The sequence below is a fragment of the Rhinoraja longicauda genome, chromosome 20 (assembly GCF_053455715.1).
Source record: "Rhinoraja longicauda isolate Sanriku21f chromosome 20, sRhiLon1.1, whole genome shotgun sequence".
Classification (NCBI taxonomy): domain Eukaryota; kingdom Metazoa; phylum Chordata; class Chondrichthyes; order Rajiformes; family Arhynchobatidae; genus Rhinoraja; species Rhinoraja longicauda.
Window position 1 is genome coordinate 14273139 of NC_135972.1, and position 27401 is coordinate 14300539.

Here is a 27401-nt window from a genome sequence, read left to right on the forward strand (position 1 = left end):
TCGATCTTTGGTATAAATCAGCATCCGCAGTTCCTACCTACACCGAAAGCCTGATATCCTGCTCAATATGTTGGCTTGTTTGGGGTATATATTGAAATTGCTTGAATAGTTATCATCTATCACACATAGAATAAACCAGCAGGATGAAACCGAGAACTCAGATGCTGACTACTGATGCCAAAAAATGCACCCCATATTCATGAAATCCACAGCATCTTTGATCTTTGGAATATGATGATTTTTGATTTGTCTACTCATTAAATCAATATTAAATCATATCGAATACTAAACTAGAGCATTAGAAACACTTTCCAAATGCCCTCCCATAAAAAACAATGAAATACTGGGAGCCTGTATGTGATATTTCAGTCATTTCTTCCTTCCGTTTTGTGCCTGTCCTCAGACTTGCAGATGTATTAGGGAGCAGGTCCTGATGCATTTCACTTAAATAATCATGCTGCAAATATACAAGACATTCATTAGGCTGGTCAACCACAAACAAAACAAAAAATCACAGTTGAATCCAATTTGGTTCTTGCCATGTCCTGATATGTATATTACCAGCAGGTGTCACTGGATCACCATTAAGAATCTGAACAGTTATCTGGCTCAGGAGCAGAGTTTAATATTTCTACTGTTGAGATCAGCTAGGCTGGTACAGACAAAGAGGTTGCATCCTTTGTCTATATGTCTTGCTCAGTTTAGGTACCCTGCCTTCTTAAACAACAAGCTCTCACTTATAACTTTAGTTTTCAATGTGCATAAGTACTTAAGAGTAGAGCCTTAAGGGAGTTCCCCATCACCTCTTTGGACAATGCATTTGTTTGGAAAAAAAGGCAACAGTGATCTGACTCTTTCACAATTGGAAATATAAACTTCTGGTCTATTGTAAGAAATGATCCCCAATTGCTAATTCATCAGAGGCCCAAAAGCCACAGAGCATGTAACATGATATATTACTCAGTGAAATCTATAAAGTTACTCATACCTTTCACATTAGAATGTTCTTAGGATAAGGAGTGATATTTGTTAAATGAGCGGTCCGGTCATGATGTAACTATGAATTCATTTGTTTTTAACAAAAGGCATCCTTGTGATGCTAAGAAACTGATTTAAAGATTTTTCTGACTTTGCCATGTGATGCAGTGATCTTTAGATCTATAAGCAGTTTGAGCATCATAAAATCTTGGAATCCTTGGAATGAGATATCTCAAATTTAATATACAAAATACTTGGCAGATAGGGGTAACAGTCACTGTAAATTATTGTATATAAATCACATCTGTCCATGAAACAACTGGCTGTTGAAATACATATATTCATTTAGATTTAGTCATGTAAGGTACGATTTGTACAGATAACTCACAAAACAGTGTTTCACTGTATCTCAGTACACAATAATAAACCAATACCAGATGCCTGTTGAAGAAGTGCCTTAAAAAAACAACCTGAAATAGCTCAAATAATACCTGAACCAATTCTTTCCTACTCTACTGAATTTTTAAACTTACTAGCCAACGGTTCCTGGCCTAGATCCCTCACAACATCTATCGTGAGGATATCTCAACAAACTATTGGACTATGGAATGCATTGTAAGTGATCTTGATGCTTTCTCACCCAATGTTCATAAACGTGGGTATATCATTAAACAGTGACAAATGCCTTGCGAATCTTTTACTGTTGCAGTTCAGGTACAAGGCCCAATTGCACTTCATGGTGAAAAAAAGTTAAATTGAACAGAATCAACCATCTGGGGTTTCTGGCCATCTTAATATAACATTATTTGATACTCGTTCTTCTTGCAAGGACAATTTTACCATGTGCCATCTCCGACGATCTATCATGCAGTTAAGTAAAATGGGAACTTTGACCAATAAGAATACTTTGTAAACTCATTTGATTCTGAAAGGACATCATAACATTGTTTTGCAGAATACAAACAAGGTAAAACATTGCCATTGAATTAACACCAGAATGAAACATGCAGGATAAAAACATTGTATCATATTTCATTTTGAGAGAGCAATCAGTAGAAAGACATGCAAAATAAATACAACTAGAAAACTCAAAATATTGTTGGGCCTGCCAACACTTCTGACCAAAATAAAAACAAGAACACAAACAGATCCCACACCTTATTCCCAATAAAGGAGCATACAAGAGAAACAGGTGTGTTAATGACATTGTGAGCAAACAGAAACGCTTTTTGTCCAGTCTGTGATTCAGTTGATTGATATATGTTATCTAGGTAATCACAAAGGTCTGATTACTATTGCAATGGGCACCAAATAGTGTGCTTGTTACAAAAGAGACATCACCCAATAAAAACAATGGGGAGAAGGATAACGCTAATGATAATTCAGAACGCCCACTGATAATTTACTTTAGTTCATCCAGATGATTTGCACTAGTTTTATTAATTCCATTGAGACTGTTCCATTTGCAGAAAGTCTGTATATTTACTGTGCCATTGGGAGTGGTCATTATCAAGGCCACAAATGAGTAGAATGCACCCAAACACTGGCTACGAGGATAAAAATCACAAGACTGTGGCCTGGAGCACCCATACATTTTAAAAGCAAGGCTAGGCAAAAATGGAGTGAATCGTAGAATTTGATCTTCAAAATACTGTCAGACGTCCTGGAATCCTTCTTAGAAAGCACAGAAAGTGATTTAGTCCGTCACAGCAAACCAGCAAAATGCTGGTCATGGTCAATCTTAATAACACAGTTATTGCTTTCAAGGAGTGCCAGTGAAAAGGATTCATTGAAGACTTGGAGTCCACAAAACATTCCCTTTAACTCATCCCATTCAGCATGGAAGTACATCGCATCTCACTCTACTGTGGTGAAGCGGTAAGTAATCAACAAAAGCAAGTAAGACAAGTGGTGCTGTTGATATGTTACAGACATTTGCAATGATTCTCCATTAAGTCTTTTTGTTTTGTAGTGATATACAAAATGGGATCATGTACTGATTTGGTAGGATATGAATACATTGTGTGCAAGAACAATGCATTTGTGCCATTTCAGGAGTGTTGTACAATGAAATTCAACCAACCCAGTACAATTATTACATCCAATTCTCTTCCAGAATTAAAAACACCTCAGTTATTCTCTATTCAGACTTCTCCCAAAAGCAACATACAATGATATTTCTACCTAACTCCATTAATAATGCACTCCAAACAAAGACCTTTGCATCACATTTCATATTATAATTTTCTTTTGCTTTTAAGAACTGCATAATTCTCTCTGACTTACCGACTTCCAACTCGGTCCATGCTCAATATCAGCTGATTATTGTCCATATTCTTAACATTTTAAAAATCTGTCCAAGCTACATCTCTTCAACTTTCAATTAAAAAAGCAATTCTCCTTTAGGTAACCTATCAAACCTTCATTGACCTATTTGCTCAAATCTAATTCCCATCTTGCACACATACATCTACGGAAAAGCTATTCAAGTCTAATTGCTCACAACTTCATATCTTTCTTTTCAAATGTTTCCTTAATGTTTCACCGTCTTTCCTTTGCATTGTTCAAAGCAGTCCTCTCTCACATGCCATTTCTTTAGTTTTAATTTAGAGATTAACTTCTCTATTCTATTCCCCCAAGTTCTTATATCTCAAAGTTCAGACAGAATAGCACTCATTGGGCTGTAAGAATCATGCTTGGTTGGGGGATGGGGAGGGCTGGGGGGAGGTAGTGGTGCTGGGATTCAACCAAATTAGACAAGTTAGCACCCAAAGTGGAAAGGGAATTTCTCCTTTTGCTTGCTGGTGATGTTTGTTCATGCTTTGCTGAATGAAATTTACAAAGTATTTACAACAACTACCTGGACAACTTCCATACCCATCTCCAGCCACACAAAATACTGTTTAATCTCCACAGAATAGATAGTTTCAGCTCACAGGCTGCAAACCCAAGGCGGCGCCAGCTTGGTTCAGAAGCACAATGTTAAAACAAACTCTAGTTGTGCTGAACATTTTTACATGTCAGTGGTACTATTCACCATTTAGTATCTCTTCTTCAGAAATATAATTGCAGATTTATCCAGTTGGCTTCCATGGGAAGCAAATAGCACAGAGCTCCTCCTTGCCAAGATCAGCTGTGGAGGTTCTGAAATGTAGACTGTTTTTGCGAAAGTCTGAGAAGCTCTTCACGAATAGCTTTGATGAGCGACGTAGAGGACTGGCCAGATACCAGGTCATCCTGGTTGGAGAGAAAGCTGTCTCCAGGTTCTTGAGCATTGCAATGCTGCAAGTGCAAGGATGGTGCGGAAGGATCACGGAGAGAGGTCCTCTGCATTTGAAAGAGTGGTGACACATATTCCTGGTGCCCTCGGGTACTTGGCTGTAAACACAGAATACAAGATGTGTAAAATGGTTAACGGTTGAAGTAACAGCTTTTTTAAAAAAAATGCCAGCTACCAGGTAACCAGCTCATTAAAAATCAACTCAAGCATCACGAATTTTCAACAAACTAGTCCACAGGTATTTCAAATAGTTACGACTGACAAATATTCCAAATGATTAAGCTCCTTTCCCCCCCACAAGGCACTACCTCTAGCTTGGGCAAGAATCTAGGGGCAAAGATTCTGTGAGCACTGGCAGGTTTGGGTAAATGAGCACACATTGCAGTCCCAATATAACTAGAAACACATCTGTTGTTGGGCATGATCAAAGCCCCAAATCTGCACATTCTATCAGCAATGGACTGGATTGAAAACACCGATGCGCTATACAGAAAGGGCCAGAGCAGACTTATCTGCTAAGGAGACTCAGGTCCTTTGGAGTGCAGGGGACACTCCTAAGGACCTTCTACAACACGGTGGTTGCATCGGCCATTTTCTATGGAGTGGTCTGCTGGAGCAGCAGCATCTCAGCGGCGGAAGGGAAGAGACTCGACAAGCTGATCAGGAAGGCCAGATTTGTCCTGGGTTGCCCCCTCGACTCAGTGCAGGTGGTGGGAGAGAGGAGGACAATGGCAAAGCTAACAGCGCTGCTGGACAACGACTCGCACCCCATGCAGGACACTGTCACTGCACTGAGTAGCTCCTTCAGTGACAGACTCCTTCACCCCAAGTGTGTGAAAGAGATATAGGAGGTCCTTCCTTCCCGCTGCTGTGAGACTGCATAACCAGCACTGCTCCCAGCAGACGAGTCAACAATAACAGCTAAGAACACACAGAAAACTGATGACAATTTATGTATCTTTTATTTATTTATAATGAATGATCTCTTGTTCTCTTGCTATCCACTTTGCTGCTGTAACACTGTAAATTTCCCCGGTGTGGGACGAATAAAGGAATATATTATTATGACGAGTGTGGAGGGTAATCATATCATCCTTTCAACTAATCCTAAGATGTCATACTCCAGCAAGACCAAGAATCTGATTTGTTGGATGTGGGTGCCACATTTATTGCTGATTCCAACTGCTCTAGATGCGGTGCGTTGCCTTCTTGAACTGCTGTGGCCTTTCTAGTGAAGGTACTTCCAACAATGTTGTTGAGTCGGAATTTCCAGAATTTAGACCCAATGATGAAGAACTGGTGATATATTTTTAAGGCCAAACATGTGCAATTTGGAGGGTGATCTGTTAGTTGTAGTGTTCCCACGTGGCTACTGCCTTTCTTGTTTGATGTCGCTGGCTTGGAAAGTGATAGTGGAAGACCATTGTCAGGTAACTGTTACATTTTCTAAATACTACACACTTCGGCCATGTTGCACTGGTGGCAGAAGGGTTGAGTGGGTGGGTGCTAATTAAGCATAATGCTTTCTCCTGGATAAGGCTAACTTCTTGAAAGGTTGCAATTGCAATCATCCAAGTGGAGAGCACTTCATCCTGCTTTTTACTTGCGGCTTGTAGATGGTGGAAAGTTTCTGGTGCGTCACTCTCCACAGGTTACCAACCCTGTGACCTGCTGCATTTATCTCAACATTTACTTGACCATGCCAACTACGTTCAAATCAAGGGTGATGACCTGTGGGATGTTGTGGCAGAGGGCTCAGTATGGGTAAATATCATAATCATAATCGTAATCATACTTTATTAGCTGATTAGGCGATTAGACTCACAATGGAAATGAACACTGTTTAATTATCAATGCAGATCCCCACTCCCGATCGTATGATGGCAGGTGGATCATTGACGAAGCAACCAAAGTTGGCTGGGTCTGGAACACTGCCCTGAGCAATTTCTGCAAAGATATTCCGGGATTGGGATGACCGACTTCTAAAACCAAAACTGTTTTCTTATGTGCGAAGAGTATAATCACTGGAGTGGTTTCCCCTCGGTATCTGTTGACCAGTTTTACCAGGGTCTATTTCTAAATTGGGAGAGGATTCGGAAATCGCAGGTGCAAAGGGACTTGGGAATGCTGGTACAGGATTCCCAAAAGGTATTTTTGCAAGATGTATCGGTAGTAAGGCAAATGCAATGTTAGCATGTATTTTAAGAGGACTAGAATATAAAAACAGGGGTGTAATGCTGAGGGTTTATAAGGCACTGATGGGACCACATTTGGAGTATTGGGAGCTGTTTTATCTGAGCCCCATAACTGAGGAAGGATATGCTGGCATTGGAGAGGGTCCAATGGAGGTTTACAAGAATGATCCTGGGGATGATTGGGTTAATGTATGATGAGATTTGACGGTACTGGGCATGTACTCACTGGAGTTTAGAAGGATGAGGCAGGACCTCATTGAAACTTACTGAAAGTTTAAGGCCTAGACAGAGTGGATGCGGAGAGGATTTTTCCACCAGTGGGAGAGTGTAGGACCAGAGGGCACCTTCAGAAAGGAGATTAGGATGAATAAAAACGTTCTCCCCGTGACCTGCGTGGGTTTTCTCCGAGATCTTCGGTTTCCTCCCACACTCCAAAGACGTACAGGTATGTAGGTTAATTGGCTGGGTAAATGTAAAAATTGTCCCTAGTGGGTGTAGGATAGTGTTAATGTGCAGGGATCACTGGGCGGCACGGACCTGGAGGGCCGAAAAGGCCTGTTTCCGGCTGTATATATATGATATGATATGATATGAAAAGGATGCACCTTCAGACAGGAGATTAGGATGAATTTCTTTAGTCAGAGGGTGGTGAATCTGTGGAATTCATTACCACAGACGGCTGTGGAGACCAAGTCAGTTGGGTATCTTTAATACGGAGATTGACAGATTCTTGATTAGTAAGGGTGTTGAGGGTTATGGTGAGAAGGCAGGAGAATGGGGTTGAGAGGTAACGATAGATCAGCCCTGAGTGAATGGCAGAGTAGACTCGGTTGGTCGAATGGGCTTCTCCTATGACTTACGAACAATTAATCAATGAAGCAGAAATTCAATGCCTACTTCATCTATCTGGCTCGGCAACATTACCACCGCCTCCACGCTCTCACATGACCATTTCAATTTGCCTTCACCAGTGCTTCTTCCACATCTTATCCTACAAAGCTCCCAGCTTTGCAACACTTTGCACCCTTCCTGATCCACACCCTTCATAGTTTCCTACATATCCCCTTCTGCAGCGCTCCTCCTGTACTCCATGCTTTGCACTACAATACCTTTGACAATTCTCTCTTATCTGATGAGAAAGAAAAAACACCAAAAAATTCAACATTTTGTCTCACTTACAGGTTCTCTGCTATGAGCATTCAGCCCCAGTCCATCTTCAGTACCATATGGCGTCCAGCCCACAATTCCTTGTGGTCCAGGTCTTCCAACACGCATCTGCCCTGGCTGTGCCCCCATTTTGCCATCTAGATGACTTTGGGACACTGGATAAATATGAATTCCTGTGGAAAAAAAAAAAGATCAGGACCAAAGTACATTCCATTTATTACATTGAAATTAGAACACACTAACAGAACATTTGTCCTAGTATGTTAAACAGTGCGCTTTATTCTTTTCAATCATCCTTGCAAGCTATTTTTATATGGTCAACGTGACCTCTGATTCAATCGCAACTTGGGGACAACATTTGAGAGTTTCACATGTAAGATGTTCAAACAAAAAGGCTTCTCCTTAAATTCAGTTTGTTGAATCTGTTTGTCTCTTTGTATGATCAATCCACTCATTTCCACTCTCTGATCCGCTCCTTATGGCCTGGCAAATTCTATTCATTTAAATGGTTAACTCGTTTATTTCCACATGTTGTAATCGAAGTACATTCCCAATCCCAACTAATTGTTTGTGAAAAAAGCATTTTTCTTCAAGTCACTTTTGGATATTTTGAAAATCACACTCATTCTATGTTATCTAGTTCTAGACCCTTGTATAATTGGAACAGTTTCTCTGTATCTAACCTGTCGTTATTATTTGTAAGGTAGACTCAAAATGCTAGAGTAACTCAGCAGGTCAGGCAGCATCCCTTCAGAAGAAGGGTCTCGAACCAAAATGTCACCTATTCCTTTTCTCCAGAGATGCAGCCTGACTCACTGAGTTAGTCCAATATTTTGTCCTTCTTCAGTGTAAACCAGCACTTGCAGTTTCTTCCTACATATATTATTCATAAATCTATATACCCCATCACATCCTCTCACACTTTCTCTGTTCCATTCACAGTTTCTTTAGTCTATCCACAGACTAATATGCTGCATCTTTGTAATAATTGTAATGTCTTTTTGACAACCTCTCTAAAGGCATTACATATTACCCAAAGTATAGCATTGAGAACTGGACACCCATCTTGTTCAGATCTGTACTTTATACAGTTTCATCTTGACGTCCTTAGTCTTGTCCTCTGGGGTGCATTTACAAAGCCCAGACCCCAAGTGTGTCATTAACCTCTTTTTCAACCTGCCCTGTCACTTTCAATGAACAGTGCATATGTAACCAAAGATTTTTACTCTTGTAATGCTTTTAGAACTATGCACTTCAGGGTGTATCGTCTCTTATTCTTGCCACCAAAGTTTAACACTTCACATTCCTCTGCATTAAATTGCATCATTCACCTCTCTCCCCAGTTCCCCGCCCTTCCTTATCTCTATTATTAATATCCTCCTCACAATTCACTAGGTATCCAGTTTTTATGTTGTCTGCAAATTTGTAAACTGTGCCGGTGCACCCATGTTCAGTCATTAAGATGTTTTAAGTGACACAGTGGTCCTGGTATGGACCCCTGGACATCATGTCTGACACAGTACATTTGACTCTTAGGTTGAGGAAATTAAAACATTGTGCAGTTAAAAGTTTACTTACGTTTAAATGGCTTTGGTATTTTATTGTATTTTTTATGGATTTGTGTAGGAAAAATATTCCAACTCCACAACCTTGCAGGCATTCCAAATCCAAATTAACGGTTGCTATGCTCGCTAATGAAGGGTATGAGTATTGAATAGAACCTTCCAGATTTCTAAATTTTATGGCCTAATGCAAATGACCAAAGTTGGCGATCACTGCAGTCCTCAGGTATTTTAACTGAAATGAATGGTCTATAAAAATGTTCACAAATGAAATATCAGAGCGGTACTCGAACTCATGGAGTTCTACTATCAACAAACATCAGTGCTGCCAGTACAGAAAAGAAAATGAAGAATTGAAAACTATTCACATAGAAGTACGAGTATGATGATATTGAACTAATACTTCAGTGTGCCCTGTTAATTATTAAACTATTAAATAATTAAATAATTATTATTCTAGAAGTTACAAAAATTTGCTTGTTCAGTTCGCGACTTCATATTTGCAGTAAAATAGAAAACCAATGGAGGTTGAAGAACAAAGTAGGATATTACATCAAATGAACACACATTATATATATGTGACTCAAAATGCTTGGCTCTTTCCTGTTTATAAGGTTGCATCTATTGCCATAGCAGCACTTTAATTGTCTTGACTACATTTAAAACTTCAAGACATCTGACTCCCATTAATAAGAAAATGTAAACTAATGGCTGTGGGTGTACAGCAATGATTTGCAATAGCTAGTAAAACTGAACGGTAGTGTGCAACAGTATGACATGTACGTATGGATAGAAGAATTTATCAATCAGCCTGGAAAAACAGCATGAATAATTCTGTTTAAATCCTCATGGAGGGATTGAATAACAAAACATAAATAACATTGGCTTGCAAGATAGAGCAGATTGGCAATGATAAAAGTAAAGTAATAGTTTGGAAAGCAAGGCAAACTAGTTAAGGGAATATTGATGGGCTAACTTCGAGAGCGGAAAGAGCAGGAACACTGCAAACTTAGGGAAGGGTATGTGAAAGTAAAGGAGGACTAAAATAACAAACATCATGGGTCTGTCGGCAGGGTGACTACAGAGGGGATGGGCCAGCAGGGCGGAAAGTCAGTGAGATGTGGAGACAGCAACGATGCAAAGACCAGGCAGAGTGGAGTGGGAGCGCCACAGAGAAATTGCAAAGAATGCAAAATGAGTCAGAGAGCAAGCAAGCAACAAACAATAAAGCCAGAGTGTAATATAGCACAAATAACATGGCCGTCAAGGGTAATCTCTCCTTAATAATGCTCCCACGTTGCTTAGAACAACATTGAGGAACACTTCAATTCAAGGTAGGGGTACATCCACTTAAAAGAGCAGCACAAACTGCAATACTACTCCATGAGCTCTCTCAATTTTGGCTGCAATAGGTTCCATTTTCCGTAGTTTAGTTTATCTGAAAATAAAGGATTGGGTGTTCAGGACAGGGATGTGGAGAAATGCCTTTTCCCAAAGCACAATGATTCTTTGGCACTCTCTAACCAATATAACTCTGGAAATTCAGTTGCTGTGTATATTTGAGAACGTTTATAGGAAATAGGAATAAAAATAAACTATTTGGCCACTTCACTCTGCTCTGCCTTTCAATAAGATCATGGATGATCCAATTTTCAACAAAATGCTCAATTCCCATAATTAAAAATAGATATTTGGAAAACAAGGGAATCATAGGACATGGGTTAGCACGCAAAGGTGAATGGGTATAAAAGATCAGCCATGATCTATTCAACGACAGAGCAGACACAAGGCACCCCAAGTGGCTACTCTTGTTCCTATTTTTCATATTCTTTTTCTTAAATCTGCCATTGCCATGTTGAGGTGCAGTAAGTGCTTTCCTCATCATCTTTGGCAGTAAGTGTATGGAATTCACAGGGGCAGTTTTTTTTTTTAGCTAATTGCACCGAGATGGAAACATTTGATAACTTAATAGGATTGAGTTTATATGCCATGACACACTGGGCCATAAGGCCACTTCCTGAAATAAAGTTTAATAAAAATGCTGAAGGTCACTCCTTCATACCAAACAGTTAAATGGTTAACAAAACGCAAGGAGGTAAATAAAATGATTAAATGCAAAGAAGGTTCAGGGTTCAGGAATGTGGGTGGGTGACCTTGCTGCACCTGAAATTCTTGCACATTAACTGAAAATCAAGGAAAAGTGCTTCAAGCTAAGTCATGTTATTGCTGATTCAAGGATTGATAGTATTGACTGTTTGCCTTATGAATATTTATCCAAACCATGCTTGCTCAGATTCAATTATACACAGGTTCATAGAAGGTCACCGCCACAGAAACTAAATCCTCCGATGCTCATTTGTTTAAACATTGCTATTAACATACCTTTCTTTTGATGGTTCGTTCAAAACTTCAGTGGTGAATTTAGTACTAATTTCTCAGAAACTAATATTTTAATTTGCTGCAATGTAACAGCACTTCATGGCCTCTCTTAGATGTTTCAAATGACTTCTTACATAGAGAATTAATTACAAGGACAAAGGTAAGCATTTTGGCAAGCAAAGAATAAGAGAGCACATCTTATCAGACTTGGAAAACTGCGGTAAGAATTGCCAATTTATTTTCTTGATCAAGTATTATATGGCTTAATACACAGACACCCACAAGCACAAATCACAATCAGTTAACTGTGCCTGGCCTGCTAAGCATTTCCAGCATTTTGTGGATGTTGACAACACCACTCTCCCTTGATTCTACATGGTGCATTTTAGCTGCAACTGTAATGAAATATCCTTAAGTTTAGATTAATAGTTTTTGTTCATGAATACTGACCTCTTTGGCAATCCAGTTAAAAATAATGGAGCCTGATATGTGTGAATTCCACTGATTGTGGAAATCCAGAGTATGAATTCATGCTCACAAAATTCAGCACTTTTGCAAATACACATGACGTGATGTTAAAATTCAAAGCGCCACCTCTTAACTTGCTCCCGGTGGTGATGGAAGGCTTAAGCACTCACCTACGCTCCTCTGATGTTGAAAAAGGCTGGGCAGACACGTCATTTGGGGTTATGAAGTGGGCTCCTACTTTCATCAACGTTTCGCTGACTGGGCCCACGACATCTCCAGTAGGCTCAGCGGTGCATTCTGGTGTCCCAGAACCATCCCGCTCTGCATCTGTCTAGCCGGTTTATTTGGGAGACTAGATGAAGTTTTTCCTCTTCAGCCAGAGCCACTGGCTACTCCGCTCTGCCACCCCTGATGTTTCCTTGATGGCCTGGCATAGGGCTTGTCCGCTGATCCCCAGGTCCTTCATCAGTCTTATGTTGCCACGAAGCCCCGACATCCAACTTCTACTGCGCAGATCTTTGCTCTCTAGCCCCGCTGTTCTGCCTCCGCTGCAAGCTCCGTATATCGCAGTTTCTTTCTTTTGAAGGCTTCCTGCACAGCATCCTCCCAAGGGACTGTGAGCTCCACAAAATACACCATGCACTGAGAGTTGGACCAGAGGACAAGATTAGTCCTCAAGTTGGTGATGGCTATCTCTGTTGGAACCATAAGCTGTTGGTCCACGTCCACCAGTATCTGCCAGTCCCGGCCTGCCTCCAGCTGTCCAAATGTGGTCCTTTGTGGAATGTTCCGTTGCCTTTGTTCCCCCTCCTGAACAAAGGCAATTGGCACAACTGGGTTGGTTGTTCTGGGCGGCAAGACATTGTTGGTTGTTCTCCTGCTTTCCAGAGTCGCTGCCAGGCATTTGAATACTTGATTATGTCTCCAGGTGTACCGTCCTTGGGAGAGGCTCACTTTACACCCAATGTGCTTAAGGGTGGCTGGTGTTGAACACAGGGGGCATAATGGATCTTTGCCCAGCCATTGGATGAGATTTTTAGGGCTAGGAAGGACATCATAGGTTGCCCGAATGAGGAAACCTATCCTGCTCGCCTCCATTAATAGTTTTCGTTCATGAATACTGACCTCTTTGGCAATCCAGTTAAAAATAATGGAGCCTGATGTGTGAATTCCACTGATTGTGGAAATCCAGAATACGAATTCATGCTCACACAATTCAGCACAACATTAATCAAGCAATAAATACTCTTGGTGAACAACTGACAAAATCGGAAATCAAAATCAAAATTTGGTACAACACAAGCAAAATAAAAGTCATTCAAAAAGAATTAAGGGCAAATAAGTATTCTTATGTAATGAAATTTTTGAAAAGTTAATTATTAATCCAGAAAGATCTAGTATTTAACAAATTACTTCTGGTGCAAGGTTCCTGTATGATTTCAAATCTGTGGTATTCTGAGTTCCAGTCAGAAAACCTGTCAGCTGTTAAAGAACTCGAAACAGCTACATCCATACCCACATTTTAATTGTGAGAGTTGCCCAGATATCAAATCCAACAATTACTAATAGTATTGAAAGGACATACCGTTTTTTTGATTTCTATATTATGATCGCCTTTCCAATTTTTAATACTTTACATACACTTAACTTAAATAAAAAACCTCCGATTACTATTTGGGCAGGGTCTCAGATGTTGGGCAATGGACATCAAAACTGGTTTGGGAGCAACTTTAAGACATACAAGTTTGAGGAATTACTTTCATGCAAATTGTTCACATTAATGTATGTAGTCAAAGACAGGAGCACTGAGAACTGTGACAAGGAACTAAAATATTACAAATGATCAAGAATGATCAAGAATTCTAAAACAAGTGATACAATAAAATTTATACCAGGGTTGCTTCCCGGAGGTCTTGTCTGAAATTCCTCAGCATACATGGATCTGTTTGAGTACAGGATTTCCTGCTGGGACTGCTCCTGCCTCATCTCGTCCCCTGGCCGAATATATCCAGAACTAGACCAACCAAAGAAAATAGAAACAAATACTTAATAATTAAACAAGCAACTTTCTTGATAGATATTTTACACAAAAGGAGTTAATAGTTTCTGAATTACCTAAACTTCCCAACAATTGCTTTATTGATAAACTGAATATTCATGTTTCAGTTAAAAACTAGATTAAAATGCTAAATCATTTGTACAGATTCATAAATTGGACAGCACAATTGGATAGCTCATAGACATGCTGTAAGTCACGTGTTTTATATATATTAAGGGCGTAGACGCAAATATAGATGGGTTTGTTAGCAGGTTTGTAGACAACACCAAAATTTGCAAAGTTGCAAAGGTGAAGTTGCAAACAGTGAGGAGGGCTATTAAAGTATATAGCAGAAATGGGTGGAGAAATGGCAGATGGAGTTTAATCCAAGCAAGTTTGGTGTTGCATTTTGAGGTGTCAAATATAAAGGGAAAGTATACAATTAATGGAAAGACCCTTAACAGCATTGATGTTCAGAAGCATCCTGTGGGTCTGAGTCCATACCACCCTGAAAGTAGCAACAGAAGATAGAGTGGTAAAGATGTGCCTGCCTGCCTTCATGGGTCAGGGCATTGAGCATAAGAGTCATGAAATCATGTTGCAACTTTGTAGGACTTTGATTAGGCCATACTTGCATGCAGTTCTGGTCGCCTCATTACAGGGTGGATGTGGAGGCTTTGGAGAGGGTGTAGAAGAGGTTTACCAGAATTCTGCCTTGATTAGAGGGTATTATCTCTAAGGAGAGTTCAGACAAACTTGGATTGTTTTCTCTGGAATGTAGGAGGTTAATGGAAGACATGAATAAAGTATATAAAATTATGACAGACTTAGATAGGGTAGACAGTCAGAACCTTTCGCCCAGGATGGACATTCAAATACATAGCTTTATCGTGAGGGGGGCAATGAGATGTGTGGGACTTTTTTTTTTTACAAAGACTGGTGGGTGGTTGGACAGGGGTGGTAGCGGAGGCAGATATGATACTGGCATTCAAGAGGCTTTTAGATAGGCATATGGATATACAAGGAATGGTGGGTTGTAATCATGTACAAGCAGATAGGTTATACATCATGTACAGGCAGAGAAGATTAGTTTAACTTGGCACCATGTTCAGCACGACCATTGTGATCCAAAGAGCCTGTCCCTGTGATGTACAGTTCTATGCTGTCATTATGATACAACACTATTTTACTGTGCTGTGTGAAATTGCATGAATTTAAAAAAAACAAGGGGTTTAAATGGCAATTTACAATGAAAATTTGGCCCCTATTACATATATTTTACAAGATTCTGTTGCTGATTATGTTTATTATTTTTTATTGGAACAGCACGTAAAGGCTGGTATACATTTTGTAAAAGCAGCAGGTCTTCGAAATCTGCAACTTTTCACTTGGCTGCTCTTTAGACATTAAGGTAGAGGACTTTGGAAGATCTTGCATACGTATGCTTGAAACATCACATTGCAGTGGGTTATTATTTAAAATTTGCTGCCTTGTGTCTGGAAAAAGAAGAAACAGTAAGCATACAATGGTTTTTCAACATACTGTCATTTTAGGTTACAAGAATGCAAAAGAGGCTGGGGTGTTGGGGGTCAAGAGGAATATTAGTTTTTGCTGCACTTGGCTCTTAATGCACTGAGCCATTAAGCCCAGAATGGAAACACCAGAAGTTGAAGCCATGAACTGTTGTGCAGAGGATGGAAAATTCCACAGGTGTCCTTTCTTTTCATGTGGTTGAGGGGAGCCTAAGATATTGAAATGTTTTATGATGTGACTAAATGTTTTGGATGAATGGATTTCAGCTCTCCTGGCTTGAATTCCTTGATTACCTTAAGTCAGGGGCTCTCTGTACATTAAAAATTGACGCAGATTACAAATGAGTTTATATAATGAATATAAATACTTCTGGGATTAAAAGATATACTCTGCTCATTAAGTTCGCACAGACTGTAAACACGTTAGATACTGGAAACAGACTGCTGCTCTCAAGGATGGCATTGTTTTAATTGCGTTGTTAAACTTTATACCATTATTAGCTCATTAACTTGTAATTGCAAACTTTTGAGGGATCTCTACATATGTTGGCTGAGTGCCAGCAGCGAGAAATCCCAACAGCAAATGTGCAAAAGAATGTGTCAAAAAGGAACATGCATAACATTCATCAAAACAACTTGAATGTCAACAAATGGTTAACAGCTTTTGAAAATCTATGTCGACTCTGTTAGCTCCAATTGTAGATAATTTAATAACCAAGCAGAAGTAGGCATAAAATGCTGGAGTAACTCAGCGGGTCAGGCAGCATCTCGGGAGAGAAAGAATGGGTGACGTTTCGGGTCGAGACCCTTCTTCAGACGCTTCTTCAGTCTTGACCCGAAATGTCACCCATTCCTTCTCTCCCAAGATGCTGCCTGACCCGCTGAGTTACTTCAGCATTTTGTGACAACCTTCGATTAAAACCAGCATCTGCAGTTTTTTTTCCTAAGCAGAAGTAATGGGTCTCCATCTCAAGAAAATTACACAATTTGGCTGTAGAAATGTAGCTGAATATAATAGAAAAGATCTCAATGATAACCTAAAGTTCGATCATGGTTGCCTCAAACGGTGCTTTTAATACTCCTCCTACGACCTGCAAACATTTAGGATTGCTCAGGGAGATATCTAGAGATTATCTTTCACCGTGAACCATCCATGGGAAAGCAAAGACAAATAATAAATAGCACCAAGCTATAAGAAACATTAATTTTGTTTCCTGCTAATGATGCATAACCCGCTGAGACTTCCCATCACCTTACATTTTCACTTGAACAATATTTGGATAAAAGAAGATAGACACAAAAAGCTGGAGTAACTCAGCGGGCCAGGCAGCATCTCTGGAGAGAAGGAATGGGTGAATTTTCAGGTTGTCACCCATTTCTTCTCTCCAGAGATGCTGCCTGGCCCGCTGAGTTACTCCAGCTTTTTGTGTCTTTCTTCAGTTTAAACCAGCATCTGCAGTTCCTTCTGACACATTTGGATAAAAGAGTTCACTTGTAAAGTCATAACTTAACAAGCGGTAGGCTTTTGCAAATCATTGACTACATGCTAAGACACAGTTAAGAAAGAGTAAAATTAAGGTATCATCTTGAAAGTTAATCAGTTTGTTTTTCTCCCTTTAGTAAGGCAACCTCCTAATCCTTATGATTGACATAAAATGTTGGAACTCAGTGGGTCGGGCAGCATCCCTGGAGAACATGGATTGGCGACGTTTCGAGTCAGAATTCTTCTTCAGACCTAATACTAATACATGTTCTCTACGTGTTCTTTTTCAAGGATAAAGCCCACAAACCAAAAGGTGAGGTCAGTTTACTTGCATGCTTCAGTAGTACTCTTTGTTAATATCATACCTGTGCAGGTGGCCTGCTGCAGAAGATTGGTTTGGTCCTGTCTCTTCATACCTCTGGTGGGCAAAAGAGACATCTGAATTTTAACAACAAAAAGTATTCATATATTGCTAACCATAAACCTTTCACTTTTGAAAGTGAAAGATAGCTTCCAAAACAAATAATGGCAAAGATAATGAATGATTCATGAAAATCGGTGGTGTTTAACAGGCCCCTCCACTTCTTCACACTCCAGTGTCAGATTTCTCACTTGTTTCATAACATCACGTTATCACAAATGAAGTACAAATGAACAGACCCTGCCCTAGGTAGCTTTTTAATTCTGTTGTTTCAGGTATAGAAACAAATGACAATCTGCAATCATAATGGGATCCAGGAAAAGTGAACTACACAAACTGCAGTGTTTTTATCTGCAAACTTTACCTCTTTTAGAAACATTAGCATGAGCTAGAAGGTAGTCGGGCATGATGTTATGGGCATGATGGTAGCACTGCATAGAGATTTAGAGCTCAATCCATTGAAAACAACAGAAAGCAAAGGTTTAAGAATGTTGGCACTGCTAGGAGCTATAGAAAAGTCTAACAAAATTCATGTTATCACAAATACTTTGATCAATAACTTTCCTTTCTGCTGCAGTAGATATGAACACCCATTAGAGCAGGTCCTTTTATACCAGCAAGGCAATATTTTCTGATATCAGAAAAGAGTAAATAGCCAAATCAAGGGCAACTAGCTTTTTGGAGAATGGAGTTGAGAGGGAAAGATAGATCAGCCATGGCGGGGAGACTTGATGGGCCAAATGGCCAAATTCCGCTCATTTAACTTGTGAACTTAACGCTATAGATTAATTTAATCATGAAACATTGAGAATAAAAACCGAAGAGATTTTAATACCAGGGTTTTTTGTAGTTTTAATAGATTTATAGATTGTACGATGCAGTTAGATTCTGATCCTTTGGTTCTGGGAAATGGAAAGCTGCCCTTTGAAGCAAAATCTCACCTGAATTGAGAAGGTATCCCTGCATCCAGCACCTGGCAACTTCACACGGCTCCAAACATTGTTAAATATCATCTCACTAAGATAAGTGCTAGCTATATTTCATTATCATCATGCTAAAATATATTGATCGAAAATTAATCGTCAAAATAAAGAATAACGAGAAGAAATGAATTTGACACTGGCATGACTTCAGCAGTGCATGCATAATGGAAGCATTTACACATATGTGAACATACTTGTGTGGAATGATTGACGTGTTACATACCGTGATGTATGGATTGCTGAGACTCTGGGGTTGTTCATACACTGGTGTCCAGTGGTTGTTAGCTGAAACTTTGGTCCCCCTGATGGGAGTGCTGGTGGCTGGCTGACCAAGGCTCACTGCTGACAAGACTTTTCCAGGACTACCTGGAGCTGCCAAAGCAAATGCATCGTCCAGCAGAGAGTACATCTGCTGCCTTGCCTCTTCAATGGATGGTTGTGGCGGGATGTACGGTGGGGGAGCGGGAGGGGGAGGGTGAGTGTGTGATGGAGTGTAAGGTCTAGGCTCCGGAGGCAGGTCAGGGTCCGACTGTAAAATACAGAACCAGATCAAGATTAGGTCAATGGAGTTGGGGCAATGAATGGAGATAATGTAAAGGTTAATTGTTCTATGAGAATGTTGGGGGAAGGTGGTTAACCTAATCTCTTACTCCAACCCAATGTTAGATCTTTTATTCAAATAGTCTTTTCAGCATTAATAATTTTACAACTCTGTGAAAGAACAAGGAGGTGAAAAATAAAGTTGCGAAATTTATTAGTGAAATGATCCATAAATCTGGATCAATTTACTGTGCAACAAAGTGTGCAAGCTGCACTAATTGCACAGCTAGTCGAAGGCTCGACAAGCTGTGCCACGGATGACCAAAGTGTAGTCTTGTATTAACAGGTCAATTTTTAGCCAATTCCACATTGAAACCATGCTTTATTCTTAATTGTTAACTATATGTTTGTGTTATCATTTTTGAGTGGAGCACCAAGGCACATTCCTTATATATACACATACTTGGCCAATAAACTTATTCATTCATTTCAATGAGATGGTGAAAGGCAATAAATCTGTCTTCAAACTCGCTGACCACCACAGTTGGTCCACTATAGCAAGGACTGTCGCTTTGGACTGGTTCAGAAAACGCTAGATAAATTCATACAGAAATTAAATTTTTTTGAAAATGAAACTTTTTTCATGCCTCTCATAAACCTTGCTGCATACAGGGTCAATTCTCCATATTGGCCTTAGTTTAGCTCTCTGGTAGTGGATAAGTTAAGGTCGAAGATGTATCCTTGGATACTCTGGTGTTTTACAACAATTAGTTATAAATAAACCATTACATTTAGGAGCAGCACAGTGGCACAACAGTAGTGTTGCTGCCTTACATTGCCAGAGACCAGGATTTGATCCTGATTACAGATGCTGCCTGTACAGAATTTGTGACCATGTGGGAGAAACCATGTGGGTTTTCTTCGGGTGCTTTGGTTTCCTCCCACACTCCAAAAACATACAGGTTTGTAAGTGAATTGGCTTTGGTAAAATTGTATATTGCCCCCCAGTGTGTAGGATAGTGCTGTTGTATGGGATGATCGCTGCTTGACGCGGACACGGTGGGTCGACGGACCTGTTTCTAATATTGCTAATATGAGTGTATAATAATATTCCTGCATTTCTAATCTCTAAAGTATAAAGACTACCTATAACAAGCAAAGCATCCCAAAGTGGCTCAGAAAGTGGAAAAATTAATATGTACAGGGATAAAGGCAGTTAACTGACTGGGCCAGAAGTGAGATATGCAAAAACAAGAAAGAAGGAACAAGAAAAAAATTGCTTAAATAGTAAGACATTATTAAATGTTGGGTTGGGATCGGAGTGTGCCGAAAGTAAATGTGCAGACACAGTATGTAATTGGGAAATAGTATTTTGGCCCCACTGCAAGAAATTGGAGTGAAAAGTGTATTGCTGAAATTATACTGGAATTTGGCAAGGCCTCATTTGGAACTTTGTATACCATTTTGATCTCCATAACAAATGCGAATTTGTGTGCAGCAGAAATTCACCAGTTTTATTCCTAAGATTTGGTCAATGTGGAGGGTGAAGAGGACTGATTGAAATTTACTAAAGTTTAGAAGAATGAGAAGCTATCTCATTGTGATATATGATTCCGAGAGGGACTGAGAGTAATCGTCATGGGGAAGTTTCTCATGCACTATTCGGTAAAGTATCAGTACAAAGAGTCAGATATTTAGGATTCAGATGAGAAATTAATTTCTCTGTTCAAGAAGTTGTGGTTAGATACTAATTAACTAACAATGTCGCACATAACATCTTGTTTGCCCTCTCATAAAAAATGCATACGTTTAGTAAGAGTGAGAGACAAATTATCTGTAAAGCTTGTGAGAAAAAGTAGCACATGATTATGATTCTTCTGTACTTACAACATAGGCTGCATTGTTCACTCCTGGTGGTTTGTAGGTCCCATCACTATCTGTGGTTATCAGCCTATCTTTCTCTGCATCCATCATGTTGCCATTCACCTGATGCCTCCGTCTCTGCCGGGGAGATCTTTTGCCACGATAACTTAAATGAATAAGAGCAAAAGACTAATTTCAAAATTTATTTGCGATCACATCCTTCTCTTGTGCAGAGAGATTGAGAAGTAGTCATAAATCATGTACAGTATAACAAATCAATTTAGACCCTGTTTTCACATGGAAGTTACAAAAAGATTATTCTCAACTGTAAGCGGATTCTGAAAGAATAAATTTGAGATGAAAAAGGGCACTGCGGATTAGTGAGCTGATGTAAAGCCAGTCTGGTGGGAGGTGGGCCAATTGACGAGGACAGGAGTAGAGGAGGGACTAATGTGAACAATCTTTGGTGTCCATGCCAATTCAATCTTTTGCCCATGATTAATCTGCCAAGGTAGAATTAAAATGCAAAATAAATAGTAGCGTTTCCTTTCATGTCGCAATACACATTAAACGCAAGGTAGATTTTATTGCCGTACGAAAGGGTGAGTATTTTGTGTTAAATGATAGTCACTATGTGGTTCATTAGATAAACTCAATTTGTCCCATTCTAATGCTTGTGTAAGGTTAGGGTCAACAGTGTGTTCTCTTATTAAACTTGGGAATTTCACAATATGAACTTAGTCTAGGTAAAGCTATTTTGAAGTTCATCTGTTTCGAGTATTTATCCACAATTATAGGCTCCATTTCAAGATGATATTCAAATATGTTTTTGGAGATTTTTTTATACTCACCTTTTCCGAGGTTCCAGAGGGACAGACGGGGCATCCACACAGGGATCGAGGATCCTATCAATATGAACCTGAGCCCTGCGGTAGACTCTGCGTCGTTCCTTTGCTTCAATGGTACCAACTTCGTCCATGATGGGGAAGTCATAGTGTCCTTTTCTTTTAGCTCGGAGTCTGATCTTATTGCGGTGATGTTCGATTTCAGATTTCTGTCTCAAAGCTCTCTGAACCTAAAGTAGAAAGGGAAAGATGTTGAATTATGCTTATCGCTCTTGCACCTTTGTGGGGAGGTACCAAAGGCCTACAGAATCACATCCTGGCTTTTTAGATAAGAGCATACGCAAAAGATGGATGAATCTGTTTTGGACCAGAAGCTGAATAGGAAGTACAACCAGGTAGGGTGACGGATAACTTTGTTAGTTTACATTCCCTGCACATTCATACCTATCTAAAAGCTTTTCAATTAAAACATTTTTTATTAGAGTTACAGTGTGGAAACAAGCCTTCGGCCCACTGAGTCCGCACTGGCAAGCGATCCTCACACATTAACACAAGCCTACACACACTAGGGACAATTTACTCTTATACCAAGTATACAAGCCCAAGCCAATTAACCTACAAACCTGTACATCTTTGGAGTGTGGGAGGAAACCGAAGATCTTGGAGAAAACCCACGCGGTCATGGGGAGAACGTACAAACTCCATACAGACAGCACCCGTAGTCAGGATCGAACCCAGGTCTCTAATGTCACTATTGTATCTTCTTCTACCACCAGAGATTATTTTAATGTGGCATCTTGTTTGGCATGGACATTGTAGGCTGAAGAGCATATTCCCATGCTGTACTGTTCTACATTCTAAAATGCAGGTGAATAGTTCATAGCTATTCATCTGGACCATTAATTGGAACTTTATTGGATACGAGTGAAAAGAAGCAAGAGACAATAAGAAGGATATCTGGCAGAATTTTGTTATTTGAAAAGTGGAAATTTCAGTTAGCGATCTCATTGAGGTGATTAAAATGTACCTATCACAAGATAAAAAATGTTGCGCATCCAAGGACGAGTGGAAGAAAGGAGAGAACTTGCCCAGGGCTCAAAAGAGGAGAGGATCGCCACCAGGGAACAAATTGTTGTAGAAGGGGGCTGCTTACGACACAGAAATATTGTGTGCACACATCACCATGTGCAAGACTGAGAGCGATAGAGAGTGATAGTGCAACTGAGAGTATGTGTGTGCGGCATGACCAAGAGACTTGGAGTAACTGATACACAGGTTTTGTGGACTTTAGTTCACAAGTCTGGAACCTTGTTGCGTATTCAATCGGCAAGTACCTTCTAAATGGATTACATACTTCCTATGAATTGTTGGAAAAGCTTGCTAAAATAAAGCATACATATAAAAGTATACGGCTGGCTCTATTTAATTATGGTTTAACATGAGGTTCAAGCAAACACTATATTGTTAAATTCCATTCCATTTTATTTTATTGGGGAAACGGGATAATCTCTTACCTCTTTATTGATTTTGTTTGTTTCGGCCACTCGCTCAGGAAGTAATGGATTCCGTAAAGGAGCGGCTGGAATAGGTTGCATGGCAATCAGTTGAATTTTGCTAGGCAGCCGCTTGCCTGCCTCAGGTGCGCGCGACATCCGATCAACATGGTCAAAAATGGACGCCGAGGAAGTCTGTCCATCAGACTTGTGAATTGGAGGAGCTTCTAGAATAGAACATGTACAACAGAGTATAGAATACAAATGAATGATGTTAAATTGGAGAGGGGTGACTGGCAAAAGTATTTGCACAACTGATGAAAATCTGATGGGGTGATCCAGGATACAGAATTGCAGTGGTTTTGTATTTGGACCTTATTATTGGAATTAAATGCCTGAAATAATCCAGGGAATTTAACACAAAGGTGAAATGGCTTGTTAGGACAAATGGCCTGGGACTGTTTCTGAACTATTCTAATTTTGGGATATAGATGGTAACATCAAACATCAAGGCAGGAGAATTTTAGAAGGATTGAAAAGATTCTTCTTCACATCCAAAAAGAATCACGATTTGGATTGTATCAGATCTCCTTCATCCCCACTATTTGCGAGTAAATCAGCTGTTTGGGTGAAGTCCATTACGAAACAAAGAAGCACTGTTCATTGCAGAGAGATATGTGTACAATATAACCTTTGATAAGGTTCCACATGATAGGCAGTTGTGGAAGGTTAAATCACATTGCATCCAGGGAGAGGACACAGAATAGGCTTCATGGAACGAAACAGAGGGTGGTGGTGGAAAGTTGTTTTTTGGAATGTGCAAAGCATGATTAATAAGTTTGCATACGACACTAAAGTACGTGGTATTGCAGACAGTAAAGATGGCTATCAAAAATTACAGCAAGATCTCGGTCAACTGGGCAAGTGGGCTGAAGAATGGCTAACGGAATTCAATGCAGAAAAAGTGGGAGGTATGGCATTTTGGGAAGTCAAACAAGGGCAGGACCTTCACAGTGATTAGTACGGTTTGGGAGTGTTGTAGAGCAGAGGGATCTAGAAGTACAGGCACATTGTTCCTTGAAAGTGGCTTCACAGGTAGATAGGGTGGTAAAGAAGGTTTTTGGTTTTCATCACATTGGCCTTCATCAGTCAGGGATCTGAGAGTACAGAAGTTGCAATTCTACAAGACATTGGCGAGGCCGTGTTCAGTTTTGTTCACTCACAAAGGAAGGATGTCATTATGCTGTAAAGAGTGGAGAAAGATTTACGAGGATGTTGCCAGGACTCGAGAGCCTGAGCTATAGGTAAAGATTGGGCAAGCTAGGACTTTATTGCTTGGAGCGCATGAGCCTAAGGGGTGATCTTATAGAGGTGCATAAAATCATGAGGGGAATTGATAGGGGATGGGAATCAAGAACAAGAGGACATAGGTTTAAGGTGAGAGGGGAAAGATTTAATAGTAACCCAAGGGACACCTTTTTCACACAGAAGGCAGTGGGTATAGAAAATGAACTGCCAGTGGAGGTTGATGAGGTAGGTATAATAACAACATTTAAAGGACACTTGGACAGGTACATAGATAACAAAGGTTTAGAGAGATATGGGCCAAATACAGGCAGATGGGACTAGTTCAGATGGGGCATCTTGGTCGGCATGGACGTGTTTGGAGGTAGGGGCTGTTTGACTCTATGACTGTCACAGGAGCAGATGATGTTCACTGTAGTATCACTTTACAAATTAATGTTCTGCACTCCTTGCATATTAAGCAACTCCCTGGGAATAATACATTTTGCACTAGTTCCCAAACTAACCTGATCTTCAGAATTCTCCAGAAATGAGTGGAAGTGCTCATCAGATAGGCGACTAAACTTCAATGATTCAAATATAATTGGGTAGAAAGGAAGTCCCACAAGAAATGGGAGTACTTCTGCAACCAGAATTCAGTTACTGGTGCAGTCCACATGGAGTTTGCAAATTCTCCCAGTGACAGTGTGGATGTCCTCAGGGTGCTGCTACTTTCTTCCACATCCGAACGATGCATTGCCTGGTTAGTGAATTGACCATTATAAATCCTACCAGCAGAGGTGAATAGCGGGAGAACAAGCATGTGCAGGGTTGGGGGTGAGGGGTTGTTAATGGGTATGTGAGAGAATAGCTTACAGGGAAATACATTGGGGAATGCGATTGGTCTGACAGCAGAGACTCAATGAGTTTGTGTGCGTTCTCTTCTTGTCAGCATGGAAGTAATGAAGCATGCAAACAATTGTGTTTTGGTATCTGTGTCCAATATTGAATATATAAATAGAAACATCCTCAGATCAGAAGAGTTATGAGAGGGAATTCTTCAGAGGCAAAGGAGCAGAGAGGCCAGGCAACAAAAGTAGTTTGACTGCCAGAAGTACAGTAGTCTGAGATTTAGTCATGCAAATTAATGCTAAGTTACTTCAACCATTCTTGATTGATAGATTTTTACCAAATTAATCCATGGAGATACATTGATTGACATTGAGGTTTCCATGCACGATTATGCTTGGACTAAAATCTATAGTTCTTCGACCCAGTCAACTACAATAACAACTTCAAACAGCTAGAGGGCACCAGTAGGCTGTTAAACATTGAGCACTCTGAACCTATGCTGATTTTCTTGGTACAGGTTTAAACATGGTATCTGGTATCCATGGAAACCACCACCAAACATATGAACACAAACCTTCAAAGGCCTGTAAGAATATTACAAACACCAATCTATGACTTCTGAGGTATACTTGCTTTTCAGAAAATATTCTGGATACATGATGCGACTATCATAATATAGGACACACTTGACAAACATGATAATTTAATTTTGTTTCACTGATCCTTTAAGAAAATGTGCTATACTCTTTCCATATCATTGCTCAAATACATTTAAGCCCATCAGGCATGCCGTTCCATCTCACCCCCCCACAATTTCTTTGCACCTTTTCTCTCACACGCACATTAATCTATGTTGACTTTCCAGCCACTTAAGTGATCATTTATCGTAGACAATTAACCTATCAATCAGGGATATGAATGACAATGCAATACCCGAGGAAACCCACTCAATCATCGTGAGAACAGGCAAACCCCAATCAGACAATGTCAAGGTCAGGATGGAAGTTGGGAATTGTGCAGCAGCTGCACTAACTGCTGCACTGTGACAATCATATATTATTTATAACAAAAGTAGAGCCCTTATTTCTGAAACATCAGAACTTGAATAAACATTGTTTCCAAAATAGTATAGTATACAGTGTCCTCCATAATGTTTGGTACAAAGACCCATCATTTATTTATTTGCCTCTGTACTCCACAATTTGAGATTTGTAATAGAAAAAAATCACATGTGGTTAAAGTACACGTTGTCAGATTTTATTAATGGCCATTTTTATACATTTTGGTTTCACCATGTAGAAATTACAGCTGTGTTTATACATAAGCCCCCATTTCAGGGCACCATAATGTTTGGGACACATGGCTTCACAGGTCTTTGTAATTGCTCAGGTGTGTTTAATTGCCTGCTTAATGCAGGTATAAGAGAGCTTTCAGTACATAGTCTTTCCTCCAGTCTTTCCATCACCTCTGGAAACTTTTATTGCTGTTTATCAACACAAGAACCAAAGTTGTGCCAATGAAAGTCAAAGAAGCCATTATGAGACTGAGAAACAAGAATAAAACTGTTAAGAGACATCAGCCAAACGTTAGGCTTACCAAAATCAACTGTTTTGGAACATCATTAAGAAGAAAGAGAGCACTGGTGAGCCTACTAATCACAAAGGGACTGTCAGGCCAAGGAAGACCTCCACAGCTGATGACAGAAGAATTCTCTCTATAATAAAGAAAAATACCCAAACACCTGTCCGACAGATCAGAAACACTCTTCAGGAGTCAGGTGTGGATTTGTCAATGACCAATGCCCGCAGAAGACTTCATGAACAGAAATACAGAGGCTACACTGCACAATGCAAACCACTGGTTAACTGCAAAAATAGGATGGCCAGGTTATAGTTTGCCAAGTAGTACTTAAAAGAGCAACCACAGTTCTGGAAAAAGGTCTTGTGGACAGATGAGGTGAAGATTAACTTATATCAGAGTGATGGCAAAAGCAAAGCATGGAGGAGAGAAGGAACTGCCCAAGATCCAAAGCATACCA

General features: G+C 39.9%; 1 protein-coding gene across 1 annotated transcript in view; it reads right to left on the minus strand.

Annotated features, from left to right (window-relative positions):
* Nucleotides 1-1238: 1238 nt before the first annotated feature.
* The window catches only part of LOC144603578 (UPF0606 protein KIAA1549), a 153868-nt gene continuing 127705 nt past the window's right edge, over nucleotides 1239-27401 (minus strand). Inside the window, exons 13-20 of the mRNA XM_078416989.1 lie at nucleotides 23249-23454; nucleotides 21741-21964; nucleotides 20914-21055; nucleotides 18710-19015; nucleotides 17448-17500; nucleotides 13922-14043; nucleotides 7633-7793; nucleotides 1239-4356 (exon numbers count right to left, since the gene is read on the minus strand). Coding sequence (XP_078273115.1) covers nucleotides 4108-4356; nucleotides 7633-7793; nucleotides 13922-14043; nucleotides 17448-17500; nucleotides 18710-19015; nucleotides 20914-21055; nucleotides 21741-21964; nucleotides 23249-23454 — 1463 coding nt within the window. The 3' untranslated portion in view covers nucleotides 1239-4107. The remainder of the gene's footprint in view (nucleotides 4357-7632; nucleotides 7794-13921; nucleotides 14044-17447; nucleotides 17501-18709; nucleotides 19016-20913; nucleotides 21056-21740; nucleotides 21965-23248; nucleotides 23455-27401) is intronic.